At 41.3% G+C, this 19,234-nt stretch overlaps 2 protein-coding genes across 11 annotated transcripts in view; both read left to right on the top strand.

The window, feature by feature from the left end:
- Positions 1 to 1,004: 1,004 nt before the first annotated feature.
- LOC121867485 (carbohydrate sulfotransferase 5-like) lies at positions 1,005 to 7,322 on the top strand. 3 transcript variants are annotated; one of them, XM_042367433.1, is made up of 6 exons: positions 1,005 to 1,017; positions 2,506 to 3,208; positions 3,529 to 3,907; positions 4,187 to 4,284; positions 5,199 to 5,318; positions 5,563 to 7,322. In XM_042367433.1, exons 2-6 carry the CDS (start codon positions 2,544 to 2,546, stop codon positions 5,942 to 5,944), a joined length of 1,644 nt encoding a protein of 547 aa, XP_042223367.1. In that variant the 5' UTR covers positions 1,005 to 1,017; positions 2,506 to 2,543; the 3' UTR covers positions 5,945 to 7,322. The 3 variants fall into 3 exon arrangements, 2 of the variants coding, with proteins under 2 accessions (XP_042223367.1, XP_042223366.1); XR_006089161.1 differs by lacking the exon at positions 1,005 to 1,017 and having other exon boundaries at positions 2,439 to 3,208; positions 5,563 to 6,243; positions 6,530 to 7,322; XM_042367432.1 differs by lacking the exon at positions 1,005 to 1,017 and having other exon boundaries at positions 2,439 to 3,208.
- A 410-nt stretch (positions 7,323 to 7,732) lies between these two features.
- LOC121867484 (microsomal triglyceride transfer protein large subunit-like) overlaps positions 7,733 to 19,234 on the top strand; it is a 28,678-nt gene continuing 17,176 nt past the window's right edge. For 2 of the 8 annotated variants that reach the window (XM_042367429.1, XM_042367428.1), the window contains exons 1-2: positions 12,093 to 12,373; positions 16,004 to 16,027. In XM_042367429.1, coding sequence (XP_042223363.1) covers positions 12,328 to 12,373; positions 16,004 to 16,027 — 70 coding nt within the window. In that variant the 5' untranslated portion in view covers positions 12,093 to 12,327. Of the gene's footprint in view, positions 7,839 to 12,092; positions 12,374 to 16,003; positions 16,028 to 18,705; positions 18,874 to 19,234 lie in introns of those variants that run through there. The other 6 variants (XM_042367427.1, XM_042367423.1, XM_042367426.1 and 3 more) reach the window with 5 other exon arrangements.

Below are 19,234 nucleotides of genomic sequence, written 5' to 3'. Positions count from 1 at the left end.
AGGAGTAGTGGTGGTGGTGTTAGTAGTAGTAGTAGTAGTAGTCATAGATCTGCGGCTCAACTAACTCAACACAGCGAGGATAGCTACTTATGTATTAGGATATTTAATTTTAAGGTAATAAAATGGTGGCGAAGGTGTGGCTATTGGGGGAGGATGGAGGCCATTATTATATAAAAAGAAGAAAAAAGTATTAGTAGTAGTAGTAGAATTAGTGGTAGTGGTGGTGGTGGTGGTGGTGGTGGTGGTGGTGGTGGTGGTGGTGGTGGTGGTGGCTGGGATAGTGGTGTAACACGTGGTATGCAGTGGGGGGTCCTGCACCACCTCGCTAAGCCACTGCAACACTCCTCCTCCCTCCCTCCCTTCCACCTTTCCCCTCATCCCCTCCCTCCTCTCCCCCTCCCCTCCCTCAGTATAAAATAACATGCAACACCACTGTAAAAATTCTCAATGGTCACCATTATCTGAAATCACGAACGCTGAGACTTGTGGTGACTCACCTGGTGACCAGGTGAGTTGATATGGATACCTGGTGACTCCCACCCTCTTTTCTTCCCTCTCCTCTTTCCCTCCGCCTCCCCTCTTTCCATACATCTCTATTTCCCCCCTCTCCTCTTTCCCCCTTCCTCTTGCCCTCCCTCTCTTTCCTCCCCTCACGCCCTGCCCTCTTTGCCTTGCCTTCTTCTTATCTCTTTATTTATCCCTCCCCCCTCCACCTCCTCGTATCTGCCCCTTCCCTCTTCTTCCTCTTAAAATACCCTTCCTCTCTCTCCCCTTTCCTACGCCTTCTTGCTTCCTTCCTTCCTTGCTTCGTTCCTTCCTTCCTTACTTCCTTCCTTCCTTCCTTCTTTCCCCTCCCTCATTCCCTTCTTTTCCTGTACTCACGAATACAGCAGATATGCAAGTGTGCGTGAGAGGGGTGTGTCAGGAATGTGCGAGAGGGGTGAAGGGGGGGCAGTGCAGGTGCAGGCAGTTCTGCGGTAGTGAGACAGGTCAGACCACGCCAGATCGCCACCAAATGTACAGCTGCTCCTCTCACCTACACCTCTTACACCCCACCTACACCCACACCACCTCACCCACACCCCACCTCTCCCCCACACCCACACCCCACACCTCACCCACACCTCACCTACACCCCACACCCCTCACCCACACCCCACACCCCTCACCTACACCCCACACCCCTCACCTACAGCCCTCACCTACACCCCACAGCCCTTACCTACACCCGTCAACCCAGGCTGCTAGTATTGTGTATAATTTTGTGTGTGGATAATCGGTGGCGTAATATTTCCAGTGTGGATACTCAGTAAATGTGGATATTCAAGTGATTTGGATATTCTTGTGTAGATATACCCGATAATACGAAGAGCTACCCGCCCCTCAAGTGTAAACATTGGATAGTGTGGATGCTACTTGGATACCCAGTGTGGATTCTTGAAAGAGCAATTATTCAGGAGTGTGGATAAGTATATACCAACAGTGTGGATAATATTTACGTGGGATTTACAGCTTACACTAGTGAGCAGGTATGTATAGGTATGTGGCTGAGTATTGACGTGTGAGGTGTGTGGATATTGACGTGTGAGGTGTGTGGATATTGACGTGTGAGGTGTGTGGATATTGACGTGTGAGGTGTGTGGATATTGACGTGTGAGGTGTGTGGATATTGACGTGTGAGGTGTGTGGATATTGACGTGTGAGGTGTGTGGATATTGACGTGTGAGGTGTGTGGATATTGACGTATGAGGTGTGTGGATATTGACGTGTGAGGTGTGTGGATATTGACGTGTGAGGTGTGTGGATATTGACATGTGGGTGTGAATATTGACGTGTGAGGGTGTAAGTCGTGGTTACTGACGTGTGGGTGTGGGGTGTGGGTACTGACGTGTTGGGAGTGGATATTGATGTGTGGGGCGTGGATAATGACATGTGGGTGTGTGTATTGATGTGTAGGGGTGTGAGGTGTGGTTGTTGGCATGTGGGGTGTGGATATTGACATGTGGGTGTGGGTATTGATGTGTAGGGGTGTGAGGTGTGGTTGTTGACATGTGGGATGTGGATATTGACGTGTGGGTGTGTGAGGTGTGGGTACTGACGTGTGGGTGTGTTAGGTGTGGGTATTGACGTGGGTGTGTGAGGTGTGGGTACTGACGTGTGGGTGTGTGAGGTGTGGGTACTGACGTGTGGTTGTGTGGAGGTGTGGGTACTGACGTGTGGGTGTGAGGTGTGGGTACTGACGTGTGGGTGTGTGAGGTGTGGGTATTGACGTGTGGGTGTGTGGAGGTGTGGGTACTGACGTGTGGGTGTGAGGTGTGGGTACTGACGTGTGGGTGTGAGGTGTGGGTACTGACGTGTGGGTGTGTTAGGTGTGGGTACTGACGTGTGGGTGTGTGAGGTGTGGGTGTGTGAGGTGTGGGTACTGACGTGTGGGTGTGTGAGGTGTGGGTACTGACGAGTGGTGTGTGGGTATTAACATGTGTGTGTGTGTGTGTGTGTGTGTAGGTGTGAATACTGAACTGTTGGTTGTGGTGCGGGAGAGGATGCGGGTAGTACAGTGGGTGCGGATGGTAGCAGTACTATGTGTAGCGTCGATGGTGTTGGTCTCTTGTTGTTGGCGTCTCCTTACTCACAACTACTCCCAACAACTCTACCACAACCACAACCTGACCGAGATAGACTACAACCATCAGGATTATTATAACAGTGACCATGTAGACGACAAACGCACTCACACACAACATAACGTCAGGGGACAAGGTGACAGGGATACCATTAGTGACTCTACCTCGACGTATTATCAGAGGAAGTTTGTTTACATCAACAGACAAGACGGGAGTAAGAAGGTACACGTATATAATCAACACAGCCAGATACATGATAAAGACACCTATTCATATGACAAAAACAGCGAGGTATATAACACAAAAGAACAAAAACATGACAAAAACAACCAGATTTATGTCACAAAAAGACTTATTCATGACCAAAACAGCTTCACTATTGACACAAGCCACCAGGTAGATGACACTTATGACCAGACAGATACAGAGTTTGTGCAGGGAGATGCTGGTGACGAGGACGATAGCGAGGAGGAGGAACAAGGGGAGAAGTCACCTCGAGTCATCCTGCTGTTGGGTAGTTGGCGCAGTGGGTCGACCTTCTTGGGGGAACTCCTGGCCACGGCCGTCCAGGACACCTTCTACAGGTAATTGTTACAACTCACCTATTTATTAATTAATAGATCCATGTAATCTATCAGGTACGTTCATTCTGGCTACCTGGGACCCTGACTCACACAACTCAGCATCAGGCGACGTTTATCATATCATTACTGTACTGCTATACACAAGTTGCGTCTTCATTGTATTTCTATTTAGTAATACAGGACATTATTCTATCCTTAGCATCATAACCGGACCACCCAGCGTTATTAAATATCGAATTATGTACCGTACTATAAATTGACCCATGATCTATATAGTGTTTCGGAATGTTCACTAAAATAAGTGTCCCCGCGTGTTACAGCTACGAGCCTCTACACCCGTGGAAGATAAAGGTGTTGTATGATGATGACAACACCACGCAGGCCGCCGTCACCTTCCTCAAGGATCTGTTCCACTGCCGCCTTGAACAACATGAGCAGCAGGTCTCCTACATGGCCAGCCAGCACTGGTACCTGCGCTCGAACACTCGCCTCGCCTCCCACTGTCACTACCAGCAGGGGGACAAGCCAGAACAGCAGCAGCAGCAGGGGGACAAACCAAAGCAGGAGGAACATCAGCAGAAGCAACAGGGAGAACATCAAGAGAGGCAGCAGCAAGAAGAGACCTCCTCTTCCTCCTCTTGCTTCAATGCCTCCTTCGTCAGCCAATTGTGTCGCAGCTCCCGCCTCCACGTAGCCAAGGTTAGTGTGTACAGAAACTACACCTCAAATTATATAACTGAACTGATTAGGTTAGGTTAAGTTAAGTTAAGTTAAGTTAAGTTAAATTAGGTTAGGTTAGGTTAGAGTATTGTGCCAACTTTAAACCCCATAAAGACATAGTTGTAACATAGCTATATACTGTAACTCACATCCAATAGTGTCCAACATCTGATAAATTAATAATAACATCATTCCTTTTAAGTCATTACTATTACATGTTACTCCACACGTCCCCATAAGATGACCTCCTGCCCTTAGGTGTTGAGACTCGGCCTGCAGTGGGTGGTGCCGTTACTTGAGGAGAAGCTGGACCTACAAGTGGTTTACCTGGTGCGTGACCCCCGAGCTGTCCTCAGGTATACCTCCTCACGACCCCTTTGTTATTATTATTATTATTATTATTATTATTATTATTATTATTATTATTATTATTATTATTATTGTTGTTGTTGTTGTTGTTATTGTTTTCTCAAGTAGTTGGCGAATTAAAGGCGGTAGAGTTTCAGGCCTATCACACTGCTGTTGGATATATCTGTATTTAAAAGGTTAAGGTGATGACTGGTGCCCCTTTTGAGAAACTTTTAGGCCCGTTACTGACCATATACAGTTGAAGTAGAGTCCCTGTGTTATTAGGAGGTCGGGATGTAACCTTTGTTCTTTTGTTTAAGTCTTACAGTTAGGTACATTGTTACGTCTTGATCAACCAGGAATATTCATCACACGAAGATTATTCATTACACGAAGGTTTGAAAATCTGGAGGGTGGTCAATGATCGATCACCAGCGCACAAGATTAGCGAAAACTTTTATTGCTCGACAGCCTGCAGTACTTGCGACCTGGTGGACGCTTATCGATATCCAGTGCTAAGATTCTTGATAATGATTTTCGTTATTTTTTGGGATCAATAATACTTAATGACCTTACGCTGCAGTTCAATAGCCATGACATGGTTAGATTGAACTACAGTCCTAGTCTGTGTTGGTGGTACAGCGGTAATGCGTGTATCTCACCAATATATCACTGCTTGGCCCGGACACACGCGAGAGGGGTGTTATCCAGTCTGACCCTCACTGCCAAATATCACAGATTTCTCGGCCTCTTATTACCTTCTGTACTAACACAGGATAGAAAAAAAACTGAAAATAATGATAAGTTTATTCGTAACTAAATAATTCAATAAACAATATTTTGATCAATATAAGCCGTAGGTTGTTTTTCTTCTATAAATTCGTTTTATATGAATGTTTTATATTTTGATATATATGGACAGTTCCCGGGAGCGAGTGTCGTGGTGCAGCTCCCCGACCTGCAGGGATCCAGCCTATATGTGTCCTCACCTCTACCACGACCTTCTCCTACTACCCCAACTCCGCCACCTGTACCCTGACAGGTGAGTCCTCCACCACCTGTACCCTGGTAGGTGAGTCCTCCACCACCTGTACCCTGACAGGTGAGTCCTCCACCACCTGTACCCTGACAGGTGAGTCCTCCACCACCTGTACCCTGACAGGTGAGTCCTCCACCACCTGTACCCTGACAGGTGAGTCCTCCACCACCTGTACTCTCAGATGATTTACTCCCATCCCCTCTCTCTGTGTAGACCTATCAGTCACAAAAATGTCTCTCACTCACAGATTCAAGATGGTGCTGTACGAGTCACTCCTTAAGGACATCAATGCTTCACTGAGGGAACTGTACTCCTTTCTGCGTCTCCCTCTGCCTGAGAAGCGACTGCTCTTGCTGACAGCCTCCAGCCAGGGGTCCCCCCTCAAGAGGTTAGACCAGGTGTCCAGTCACGCCCGGGGGACCTACGGCACCACCAGGATGCTCGACAGCCAGGCATATTTGTGGCGCTTCTGGACTCCCTACAAGAAGATGGTGACGTACCAGACCCACTGCAGCAGAGTGATCAGGTTCCTGCGGCTCAGGCTGTTTACCTCCTCCACCCAGTACCACAGCATTTCCCGCTACCCCGTCCTCCTCCCACGCCCACCCCAACACGCCCTCACTTCCTGAAGACGTCCATGTCTCCTGATGCCATGTCCACCTCCACGTCTCAGCATTACATCACACGTGACTACTCCACTCATCAACCCACGTGTGACCATGTCCACATCTCCACTGCCTAAAGCCGCCCACAACTCGCCCACCCTTACATGACTACGCCTGCACCTAGCTCCCCGCCATTGCCTTAGTACGCTCATTCCACAGAGATAGCCACGCCCACATCACATATTCAGGTGCCAGATGATGTGATAGCGTGTGACTGTTGTGTTGAGGGTCACAAGTTTCTTATGATGTCATCGCTGTGATCAGTAAGTCTTTCTGCCGTGTGTACTACCATGGTTAACTAGTAGATACTGCGACCCCTAAAGTGCTTTTTAAAATTATTCTACAAGTATAATCTGTTATTATTCATTAGATTTTTAATTCTCATGTACGAAAAATGCTTTCCTCGATGTTTTTATATATATTTTTCAGTGAGATGAAATTAATTTTCGTAAATGAAGATTAAGAACTGAATAATTAGTAAATTGTTTTTATAGTCTTAATTAAGCAGGTGTTGCTGTACTTAATAATTACTCCTCTATATCATGACAGGTATAGGAGCGGTGCTGTGCCTCTGTGAACTGTACAAGTAACTCAGGGTATAGTGATCAAGGCTTAGACTACACATTAGGATTGTTGCTCACGATAATATACGGATCTCATGAAGATTAGAAACCTCAACTTATTTCACCAGATGACTAAACACCCACATAATAACCTAACCTAACCTGACCCCACCGCACCCCATCCCCTTTAGCGTTAGGGTGTTTATCAATCATCAGGAGATAATAAACGGAGGTTCCAAATCGTCATGTGATCCTTTGAGTAAGTTGTTTTTAATAATATAAATCTTATACAGTAGAAATGACTAAGGTCGACTGGTTCATTTCTCCCCTTGATTTTTGCTCCAGTTTTGCTGTTATTGCCTCTGCCTGTATAAGACTGTCCGGATCAAAGTACCTCCATCCATTTATTAAGCTGACTCGCCACATGGGTGACTACTGACTAGTGAACCACTTATACACTTTTTGCCACCTATTAACTGAACTGTGAAGATGTAGGAGCGTATACTGTCCACCCTGTGTAAGGTCATCTCCCTGACCTGATATATTGATGTAGACTTTACAATAATGCACATGGGTTGAAATGATTCCCCGCTTCCTGTACTGCCATAATTATGTGGATCATAACATTATTTATATCTTCTACAGTTCCTGCTTAATTATCTCTTCCTTATTATACTCATGTTATAAATGAACGAAATACGAAATGAAGTTTTACATTTAATAACTTTAACTATGTAAACAACTGGATTGACTTCTTAGTAAAACGGATGAAAATGCAATCCGAGTTTCCTCTGGTGATTTTTATTATCCTTTTATATATTTCTAATTAAGATTTATAAATCAGATACACGCACCATCCCTACATGGAAATCTTAAACTAGTGTATGTATAAAAATATTCGCGGAAAAACAAAACTTAACAGCTAACCCTATGATACGTGGCAACCGCATGTGCTACGCCCACTTCCCATAGTAGTGTTTCTCAAGCAAAATAAGAAAGAACAACCCTCAAAAGAAAAAAAAAACATGTAAGAATAATGCAGATTAAATATTAGATAATTATGGTAGTATATAAATAAACACTGCAATCAATTAACTAATTTTAATTAATAGAATCGTGACACGTTACTGAGAAATCCTACATCATAGACATGTAAATACAACTTCCGTTTTCTTCGTATCCTTTTAACTCCAGTGTAATATTTCAATTCAGTTGCCTTGGAGACTAAAGACACTATCGCTATTACAGATTGGACGTTGAAATTGAGATAATCTGTATGTTGGTGTTACAGTGAAGTGTGTAGTACAGTGTTAAATTAGTGGTTAACGGGTGATACATGTTGACATATTGTACAAGACTCGTATTGTTATTAACTATCATGGGAGTGATTTCGCCGGTATTGGGATTGTGTTTTGATAGGGATGATTGGTGTCGTCAATAATTACCCCTGATATATTAAAACAAGTCTTATAATAAACTCTTGTACACTGGTAGTATACTGTCACTTTAGTACTGTGTCGACAGGTAGAGTTCTGTAGTGGTTTGTGTCAGTTCGTTAAAAGTGCGGAAATTATGCCCTAATTGTCATGTTCTCGGGCCTTTTACAGTCTATTAGGTGCTAGTCAAATAAAATATTAAAAGTGACGTTCTATATTTGAGGTTAAATGAAAACCCTTAAGAAAGCAAACCATTATAAAGACTCACAGAATTATATATGTTTATCAAATCCCTGAATCTGGGTGATCTTGTAATTCGTATCAATATTTTACTATTATTATGGATTAGTCAAACCTAATGTAATCCGATCTGTTGATTGTATGTTATGTCTTTGTGAGGTTAGGGGTGAAATTGTACTTTCAGTAAGCTTACCATCATTACCAGTTTAAATTAGTTTTCTTGGATTTGTTTTATACTTCCATCTTTGGATGAACCAAGTAAGGTACCAGTATTACAAGAAAAGAATTTTGTTATTAAAATATTATTTAGTTTTCAAAATCCAACAGAGAGATTTGGTAATTGTCAAGAGTGGTCTGACACAAGCACCAATTTTTCCATAGAAGATAAAAAAGCTTTCTTACCTTAAGAAATTGACAAAAAATGCAGGTGAAATATGTTTTACATAATTTCACTTTTACAAATTTTTATTAAAGCTTTCCATCTCCATAGGAACTGCCTAACCTAACCTAATCTAAAGTATCCAGTTATTTCTCTTTTGTGCCTCTAAAATAAGATAATTTTCCTTTTTTAAGATACCTACAGCTACATTGTATAATTAATCATTCATAAATTGATGGAAACTAACCTAACAAACCTAAACTAACCCAACTTCTATGTTTATTTTCTATTTTATTATTTTATTCTAAAATATATAATTCCTCTGCAAAAAACATTCTTATATAGTCGTCTAAATGTGGTATGCATGGCAAGGTCATGCTTGCCGTGTTCTACCAATTTTCGACGTAAAAATTATATACAGTAATTACGCAAAATTCATTCCTCCTACATTTATTGTAATTTTCTTGAGGCAAGAAGGTTTATATTTTCTATGGAGAAAATTCCTCAAGTTGGTGCTAAGGCTGGACCACTCTCGTCAACTATTACCAAGTTTTTGCTCAGTTCAAATTGTAACATGTTTTTGTTCTAAGAAGGTATGGTAGCTAACTCAATCAACCTAACCTAATCTAACTCATTGTTGACATTACTACTGCGCTTCAAGTATAAGGTTTTTTAATTTTAATAAACATTGGGTAGAGCGATCCAGACCAAATTAGCACACTTGGAGATGCAATTGCCAGCCCACGTGGTTAGTGGAAGGAACTTAGGTGGTTGATAGGGCCGGTCCACTGTACCTACCGGGTATGTTTCTTCTTACGGGATGGATGCACCAGCACAGAAGCACTTAGCGACACAATTTTTGTTGAAAGACCTTTAGAGGGTTAAGCACATAACATGGTTGCTGGTAGTAATGTCCCACTCATCTAGGAATAATATACAGTATATATATATTTTTTTAGATATAACTCTGTGTTCAACCTAACCTATCAAAGAATATTAATTTGATAAATTAGGTATGGTTAATTAGATTAAATTGTTTAACCAATTTTATGAAAACCACAGTACTGCAGCTACCATAATGGATTTGTGTTTCCATGATGGTCAAGGTTTGCTCGGACTGCAATATTTTTTTACCCTTGATTTCTTTTGACTTGATTAATTCTTATTAGGTGAAAACTTTCTACAATAAGAATTACTTACTGTGGTTAAGTAAAATATGTTAAGTGTATATGGTAAAATTGCAGATTACAGCAACCTAACCTAACCTAACCCAATCTAACCTAACCTAACCTAACCTAACCTAGCCTAGCCTAACCTAACCTAGCCTAACCTATGGTCATAGAAAAAAATAGTTCTATTGATTGAGTGTAGTGAATTTCCGGAATTTTGTGGTTGCTGTTTACTGCAATATTACCTTGTATATAGGCTTGGCCATACAGTTCTGTACAGTATTTGATGATTTTGACCATATACTGTACAGGTATAAAAAGGGAAGGTGTGATACTATAAATTATTTATAGTATCACACTGGTCTTTATTTCGATATTAAAATTAGGTTTTTTCCTATGTATATTGATGAATTTCTAACGAATTTGACATTCATTTCCACCGAAAATCACGTGTTTTTCAGATAACCCCCCCCCCCACCATACATCCTGTGGTGGTAGGCAGCTACCAAACAGGGAGGTACTACCGCCTGGGAAGATATTGGCAGCATAATGTGTTGTCTAATGGTAGACCCTGCTGCCATATGTGACCAAGTCCCAGGTTGCTGATCTGACTTTCTGCTTCATTTACACACAATTGTAGGGTCTCAATTGTTTCTATTACATGACAAAACAACATACATATATAGCATTTCTCAATGTTGATTTTTTTCATTCTTGCATTTCTTTGTATGTATTATTATCACAGTGTTATTATTATTATTATTATTACCATTAATATTTTGTTTTACTTTTTATTATAAATTTTATTTACTATGAATTATTATTATTATTATTATTATTATTATTATTATTATTATTATTAAATTTTCGCCCCCTGGGCCCTGATGTGGGTCAGTGACCTGTGCCCGGGTGGGCTAATCCCCGTAAAAAAAAAAACAAAAAAAAAAACATACATCCATAACGGTCAAGGCAAGCAGATGGCCACCTCTCCATGTTTATGTGCTTTGGTGAAATAAAACAACTCCCACTAAACTCCAGTATGTCTGATTTACTGGAAAGGACTACCTAAGCCAGACTCCATTCCCCCTAAAATGAGATACAGTACTGTTTAGTACATATACAGTACTGTAGTTCAGTGTTGGTTTAATTAGTTGGTTTGTTAAAAAATGCAATAGGTAAAAAATTCAATCTTTTTCACATAGGTAGGCAGACTATAAGCACTGTACACACAAATAAATGTTCTAGTTAAGTTACATTCCTGGCAAATGTAACAATTTCCATTCTGTAAGGTAACATCAAATCAAGAAATATGACAGTAAGCTATGACATACCTCTTACTGTACTAGGTTGGTTCTAGTTTGTTTGGTTCTTGCCAGAAAAGTTTGGTTGGTACATGTACAATATATCAAGTTCCAGTAGGTTCATTTTATATGCTGTAGTATGAGACTTTGATGGTTCTTATACAGTACTTCTTTACTGTATTATAGTTTTGAGGTCATGATGTTGGAAAGTTTCTAAAAAACGACATACATATTGTGAGCAAAAATTTTTAAAGCTGGTTTTATGATGGTTTAATAATTCTTAAAAGTGGAGGCTAGTAATTAAAGATGCTTTCATAGCCTCACTAGAAGACAATTTCTTCTGCAGAATTGTTACACTTTTTTATTGTAGGAATTTAGAACCATAAATATGAATATTCTATACTAGTTTGAATTATACCGAATGGACAGTAGCTACTGTACATACAAAATGGAAGATAAAAAAGTGACATGATGACCTCAGACCTGTGAGACTATAGCATTACTATACTGTACTGTGAAAGATGGCATGATTATTAGTGTATGAATTGTTTAATTTATCAGTTATTAAACCTTTGAAATATTGATTGGCGTGGCTGGTTAAGGTGTAGAGTTGTATAATTGGGTGACGTGGCGCTGGTGGGTGATGACACGTCTGGCTATGTTGGTCACATCTCGGGGGATCAAGTGCCACTGGTGGGGGGGCCCCTCTTATCTCTCCTGTCTTCAGAGTTTACTTAGTCAGATAAGGGAGAAGGCAGATAGATTCACTATACAGTACAGCATTCTTATATTCCTTGTGTACAGTTTGAATAGTTTGATGACGGTAAAATAAATAGATTTTTTTAGTTACGTTTTAAGACTGTGACTAGGCCAGCCTTATCAAATGACTTTGCCATGTATGATGTTAATTGGCATCCGAGACGAGGCAGTATAGGCTATAAGTGATTGACAAGTGATGTGAAAATGGACCTAATAGTCCGCCACATTGAACAATTGGTAGATGGTAGTGGCTGGACGCCGGGAGAGGTCGAGGTACTCAGTGTGTGTAAGTCGTTCATACTGATAACTCAGATTATTATGACCTCGCCTCTATTCCTTCACAAATCAGGTCGAAGATCTAGTGCAGTTGTGTGACATTTTGTTTTGTGAATGAACTCTGGTGGGTTACACTGAGGTGACTCTGGGAGTGGTCATTCCCTCTCCAGGTGTCTCGTGGCTCCAGTAGTGGCTCCTTCAGCGTCTCCCTCCACCACTCCGTCATGGATCACTCCAGCGGCATTCTTCTTGTGTTCCTCACATTTTTTGGTGAGTGTTTTATTTTTTTATATGACACTTTGAAAGTTCGAGCATTGTTTTATCTCGACATGTCAGTTTGTTATCCATGCCGTAACTCAATTTCTTTTACTAATCTTTTCACCAAACTTTACAGGTAGTTTATACTTTACAGACATTCATTTGTTGATTTGGGGGTCAAAAGACCACCTATCATTGAACTGCGTGCCTTCCGTATATGAATTTCAACAGTGCAGAGAACAGCACACCCAAACTTAAATTTTCGTGTTCACTGTGATACAGGACTGGAGACGGATACCTACTAGCGTATTTGCCAGGTTTCTTTGATCTCATAAATATTCTATGCAAATAATTTTCTTAAGTCATGTGGGTCATATTCGTGTATGTTTAGCGAGTAGATATTTTTCCTGTTCAACGAAGTTTACTGGGAATATAAATATGGTTCAGAACGTGTATCTGTCTGCCCTTACATGTGTTTCGCTTCCGTAACACAACTTGAAACCCGTTTTAAATATAAATAAGTATTTTAACTTGGTACTGAATATTATAAGATCTATTTTATTCATATTATTTTCGTAACTGGGGATTTAACTGACAATCATTATGTTTCCTTTTGGGGTACAAAGCTGTCACGTTTAAAACTGTTTTCTTAGGTCTCGCCCTGTCAGTAATCAGAGAGCACTAAAGTACATAGTAGTAATTGCTGAGTAGATGAGATAAGAGAGCGAGATTTTTTAATATTTATTTTATCTGGTCATTCCATTTATAGAAATATATTTTACTTCATTTGTATACTATTTTTTTATTTCCTTGTGGAAAGGTTCATTAGGCTATACAGTACAGTACAGAATATATATATATATATATATATATATATATATATATATATATATATATATATATATATATATATATATATATATATAATTTTTTTTTTGCCGTCTAACTAGAAAGTAATGCAAATTTCTGTATATTCATCTTTGTGTGTCTGTATGGGTTTTATAAGCGCTGCATATCGAGAACAATATGATGTGATCTTAGTCAGTTGCTGCCTTATGTGAGCCTCTGTTATGTTCCATAATCATTAGCTTTTCTTTGTTTTCCTAAGGGATGGCAATTTATTTTCTTGTGATAATGTACCATAGCGAACAACAGGAACGGCTTCTGGCGTGGGCTAACTCCACAAAATCTTTGGCGAGGTTGAAAGTCGGGTTTATCTCATTTTTAATCGGGAACTTTGTTCTACCTTGTGTTTTTGCCTCTGTTAAGGTTTTGAAATTTTGAATGCTGTTTTTTTCTTATAGTTCCAGGTGACGGTGAAGATTTACCTTTGCCTCATCTGTGAATGTGACTGCGCCCGCACTCCCGCATATTGTATATGAGCGGCAAATTCAGAGAAGGGAGCAGGAGTGCATGCATGATATGATGTACACATATTAAGGCATATCGCCAGTTGTCTGTTCTCTCACGGTTGCTCTTCCCGTCATCCTGGACCATTTGTTGTGCCGAAATATAGGCCAGCTTACACCAACCCAGTCATCTAATGGGTTAAAATTCACAGGTTATAAAAATCATTAAGTTTAGTTTTTAAGAGACAGTAAGATTAAGTGGTGTAGACAATTCACAAGCTCTCCCGATTCAGTACAGTTGTCAGTGCAATGGATGGAGATATGGATACAGTTATAACGCCTCCATCCAGAATAAAAGGGGTGCTTCAAAAAATGTATTAGTGTAAACTGCCTTATAGATTTCCGTGACGATCGCGTGAATGTTTGTATTACAACGGCATCATTGTACTCGCTGGTTAATAATGTTGCCGTACAAGAATTCACGCGATCGCCACGAAAATTTTTATTTTTTTGAGACACCTTATATATACAGACAACAAAAGCAGCAGGAACACTTGAGGGAGGGAGGGAGGGAGGAAGGCCGGGTTGATGAGCAGACAAGACCGGGGTGACGTGGAGGTTCATAGGTCAAGTTGGCTGATGTCTGGGGCAAATCATTGCTGAATATGCTGTCTCTTATGCTTATGTCGAGACAAACAGCGCTGGGAACTCCCGAACACCTCACACCACCACACGACAAAAGGTGCGTGGACAATTGTGGGGATTTTGGAGTTGGGGATCTGGCCAAATGATGGGTAGGTTATACGGTAAACTGAGGTACTGGAAACTGAAGTAAGTTTATATTGGGAATCGAAGCTAGATTATAATGGGAATTGAAAGTTGGGCAGTATTATAGGCCTACTGGAAAACGAAACTAGGCATACCAGCAAATTGAGATTAAGTTTTGATGTAAATTGAAACTATTACACTTCAATTGATCCAAAGTTATATGATATATTATAAATTATTTACAAAGCAATAAAATAAATAGTTTAAAATTTGTTGAAACTGGGCTCTATGCTAAACTGAATCCAGACTAAAAGCTGTATTGAAACTAGAATATTTAGTGGAATGAAGCGACGTAACGTTATCATGCTGTTTACAATACTAGCCTCCCCTACTTGAGGTGCGGCCGTGAACATAAACACCAGCCTCTGTGATTACCGGTGCACCGTGTACCTTAGGAACACGTGTACCCTGGGAGGAGTGGTGATTGGTCGTCCCTATCAGGAGGGGTAAGCTTGGGAATCCTTATCGTAATTATCTGTGGAGGTAGTGTCGGGGATCAGCATAGTTAAGGAGGCTTATATATCTCTGTTATCTCGACGGTCAGGCTGCCAGTGTGACCTCAAGGGGATGAATAGACTATAGTCGAATCATCCTGTCGGAGTGTACACCTGTGATTTTTTTTATAGGATCTATTCTCGTATATATCCTTCGATTATGACAACATGGAGCTATAATACCTTTTTCTGTATCAGGTTTATATATGATCAACTAGGATTTATTTACTTCACATCACATGGGAATGTGAAGTAAATCAAGAAGACATTTTATTTTCATACAAAGTAAATCAATCACTGTACATACATTATCTTTCATGGCAAGGGAATAAGACACCCCTATTATTTTCCTATCGGTATATCAACTAGATTACTAGATACTGGTTATCTGCTCATCTTTTCGAGTGCCAATGATCAACTAGACACACTATGTTTCGTAGGTTAGTTAGAAATTCTGCTAAATGAAATGGATTGTATTTACTTCAGCCAACCTACCGACAGTAGGATATGCAAGATGCCGTTCTTCATTCCTGCGTCAGATGTTATTTGGGAGGTAGGTGGTGGAGTTACAGCTTAATGGTCACTGGTGTGTAGCCACGGCCAGGGAGATAAGGGATCAGGGGCAGGTCTTGTGAGAAAATAAACGTTTATCTTATCATGTGACCGCGTAGTGTACTGTAGATACTTCTAGGCTTGCCAGCGGACAGGTACAGTATTGTAGCAAACGTCGGCCGTCATATGCCCGCCCACTCGAGTATAAAATCTGCGGCTATGTGGAATGCTTGTATCCTCGTGTCTGTGTTACTCCTTGATGCACTGTACGGTATTTTCTGACATTTTGTGTAAACTAACTAATAATTCATGTGAACAATAAATGAACTTAAGTTGAAAAATTTTGCCTTCCTTGTATTTTTATTTTTGTAATTACTGTTGCATGGCTCTAACTCTGGCGGATATTTCTCTCTTTCCAGGCACGCTATGCCAGCAGGCGCCAGGTAATTCCTGCCTGTTAGTCTGTCTTTTTCTAGCTGTCTGTCTCCTTATTTTTATGAGGTTGTCTGTGTAAACATGTATACAGTATATGGGCCTGAAGCCAGGCAACTTATCCGTTTGGCTGTCTTCCCAAGTTTGTCTTTCTTATTATGATACTTGTGTCTGGTAGTGTGAGCTGTGTGGCGCCTTACTTGTGGTTATATACTTCACCTTGGTAGTGATCCAGCTGGTGCCGTACAGTAGGCCTATGTCTCTCTAAGAGGCTAGTTCATGGGTTTAACATTGGCACGATGCTGTTATAAAACTTGTGTGTGTAGAGATGGTTATAGTATCTGTGGGCGTACAAATGAGCCCTGTTGACTTTGCACCTGTAAAGTGACCCTAAGCAGTGTTTAGCGGTGTCTGGGAATTCGCGAATACTTCTCATTGAACCCTCGCTTGCAGGGCTAAGAGTGAATTGAAACAGTTTATTTAACCTACCATACTATATTATGAATAGTACATTACTGTATTACTATTTTTCCATTGTTATATTTGGTTATGGTGATATTTTTTGTTTATTAAGTTTAGTGGTAGTTACATTATTATTTACGGTAATGCTTTATTGATATTATTCGGGGGCTTTATATTGTAATTTTTCATCATTGGTTGTGGCTTTTAGTGAATGTGTAGTGACGTGACGTTCATTCCCACAAACTTTACCTCTTCCATATCATGTTAACCTTCACTCATCCAGTTTGTGAAGGTCGGTAAGTGTTTTATTTTTTTAAGTCACAGGCTATATATATATATACACTAATACCTTTCCGTTCCCATATAACTAGATGCTTACGGTAGCTATTTTCCGGTCACCTACAATATTGTCCATATTTTATAGGTGACCGGAATATGTTGGGCGTATTAATAATTTCAAGTGATTTTAGAGTTATCGCCATTCTGGGTGATGGGGCGACCATGCTTCAGGTTTAGCAGCACTCGATCTCTCAGGTTCAGCAGCACTCGATCTCCTAGGTTCAGCAGCACTCGATCTCCTAGGTTCAGCAGCACTCGATCTCTCAGGTTCAGCAGCACTCGATCTCCTAGGTTCAGCAGCACTCGATCTCTCAGGTTCAGCAGCACTCGATCTCTCAGGTTCAGCAGCACTCGATCTCCTAGGTTCAGCAGCACTCGATCTCCTAGGTTCAGCAGCACTCGATCTCCCCAGGTTCAGCAGCACTCGATCTCCCAGGTTCAGCAGCACTCGATCTCCCAGGTTCAGCAGCACTCGATCTCCAGGTTCAGCAGCACTCGATCTCCTAGGTTCAACAGCACTCGATCTCCTAGGTTCAGCAGCATTCGATCTCCTAGGTTCAGCAGCATTCGATCTCCTAGGTTCAGCAGCACTTGATCTCCTAGGTTCAGCAGCACTCGATCTCCTAGGTTCAGCAGCACTCGATCTCCTAGGTTCAGCAGCACTCGATCTCCTAGGTTCAGCAGCACTCGATCTCCTAGCTAGTGAATAAAAGGACATGTGCCATCGGCGACTTAAATGACTAGAAGGTATCGTCCCACACCCTCTCCCCGCCACATTTTATAAGTAATTTGAAGTAATTCCCTATTTTTTATGGTTGATTTCTTCATACGCCCTGTTTATCCAGTCTCTGTAACGGAAGTTGGGGAATTGGCGGTGATTGTTAATGGCGGGGACGAGTGAGTGAGGGTGGCAGTGCGGGAGAAGCTTCAATGGTGAGGGATAAATAGGACTTGTCACTCAACGTAGGTATAGAACCCCTTATCCAAGCCATTAACATAAATATGAAACCCTTTATCCAATCCTAAACCTCTTTTAAGACCCGTACAAAATCTCTTATCCGACCTTAAACCCCTAAAGACCAATACAAAACTCCTCAATCAGTAAACCAAAAATATATACCCCTTAACTCGGCAAGAATCTGTGTTCAGCGCGAGCGAGAACCACTTCTTATACCCGGGTATTAAAATAACTTATTAAAACTTATGTATGACCAACAAACATTTCGTCGTAGTAGGAGCCAGGTTGCCAGTTGGTGCACACAGGAGCCACCACCAGAGTGCACGTCATAAGGCACCCTGGAGTCGCCCCCTACCAGCCACACCCCAAGTACTGTACTACCTGTCACACTTAAACACGGGACCCACCTGACACGCAACAAGTGGTAGTAGTCTTCTCTCCCGATTTTGTTTTACCGAATTTAAATATTTATTATGAAAAACTAACAACTTGATTAAAACCAAGATGTACTAATAAAGAACTCAATGTTTTATTTTCAAGCTCATGTGACTGTAGACCTCAAAATGATATTCTGTTTTCCTCCATACAGTTTCATCATAGTGTCTTGTGTATAACAATAATGTAGGGGGTTGGGTCAGCATTGGCGTGAGGGAGTATCCATGGAAACGGTCCAAGACCCAACTAGCTATGAGGCGCGGTGCTGCTGCCGTTGTCCGCCAAACTTCACCAACAATAATACAGTCCTAGCTTCCTTTACTCAGCATTCGGGTAACTTACAAAACATGATGACGATGTTGCGTGCTGCACACCGAAACGGTTTTCATAAAGATGTCAAGCATCAGTGAGTTTATGGGTGAAAACTTCTGACAGTAATGCGTTAGCTGGAACCCGAGCCACGTCATCGGCAGGTTGAGGGTCGGGTCAGTGAGCCAGAGTACAGTTAGGCCGCGGAGCTTGGTTGTGTCGGATCCTACACGCCCGCGCCTTGCTGAGTTAACTTTGTATGTGTTGTAAGACAGTCAGTGGCACACGTTCATCCTCACTCCTCTCTGGCAACTGTGTGTGATAGCCGCCTGACAAATTTATATTACCCCGTTGGTATGACCAAACACCCTGACTTTCGTGGAATGGGAATGGTATTATTATTGTATGGCAACTGTGTAAACCCTGGACATGGAAACTGTGCAAATATCTTGATTTGGCCACTGTAAACTCTGGATAATATCATATGGCACCTGAATTATTTAAAACTGGATATGTCAACTGTACTGTGTCACCTTTGGGTATAGAAACTCCCAATTGTATCCAACGAAATATGGAAACTGTGTGTACCCATAAAACCTTTCAACACCCTGAGAACGAAGACTTAACCGAGTACAATGTACGCTTACTGTACGTTCCCGGGGAATAATTCATCGTATTCCACTTGAGTAAGGTAACATCATACTCAAGGTGTTAA

This window comes from Homarus americanus, unplaced genomic scaffold (genome assembly GCF_018991925.1).
Source record: "Homarus americanus isolate GMGI-L3 unplaced genomic scaffold, GMGI_Hamer_2.0 scaffold23598, whole genome shotgun sequence".
In the NCBI taxonomy this organism is placed as follows: domain Eukaryota; kingdom Metazoa; phylum Arthropoda; class Malacostraca; order Decapoda; family Nephropidae; genus Homarus; species Homarus americanus.
The sequence above is the reverse complement of the archived record's forward strand: the minus strand, read 5'-3'. Positions and strand labels throughout refer to the sequence as shown.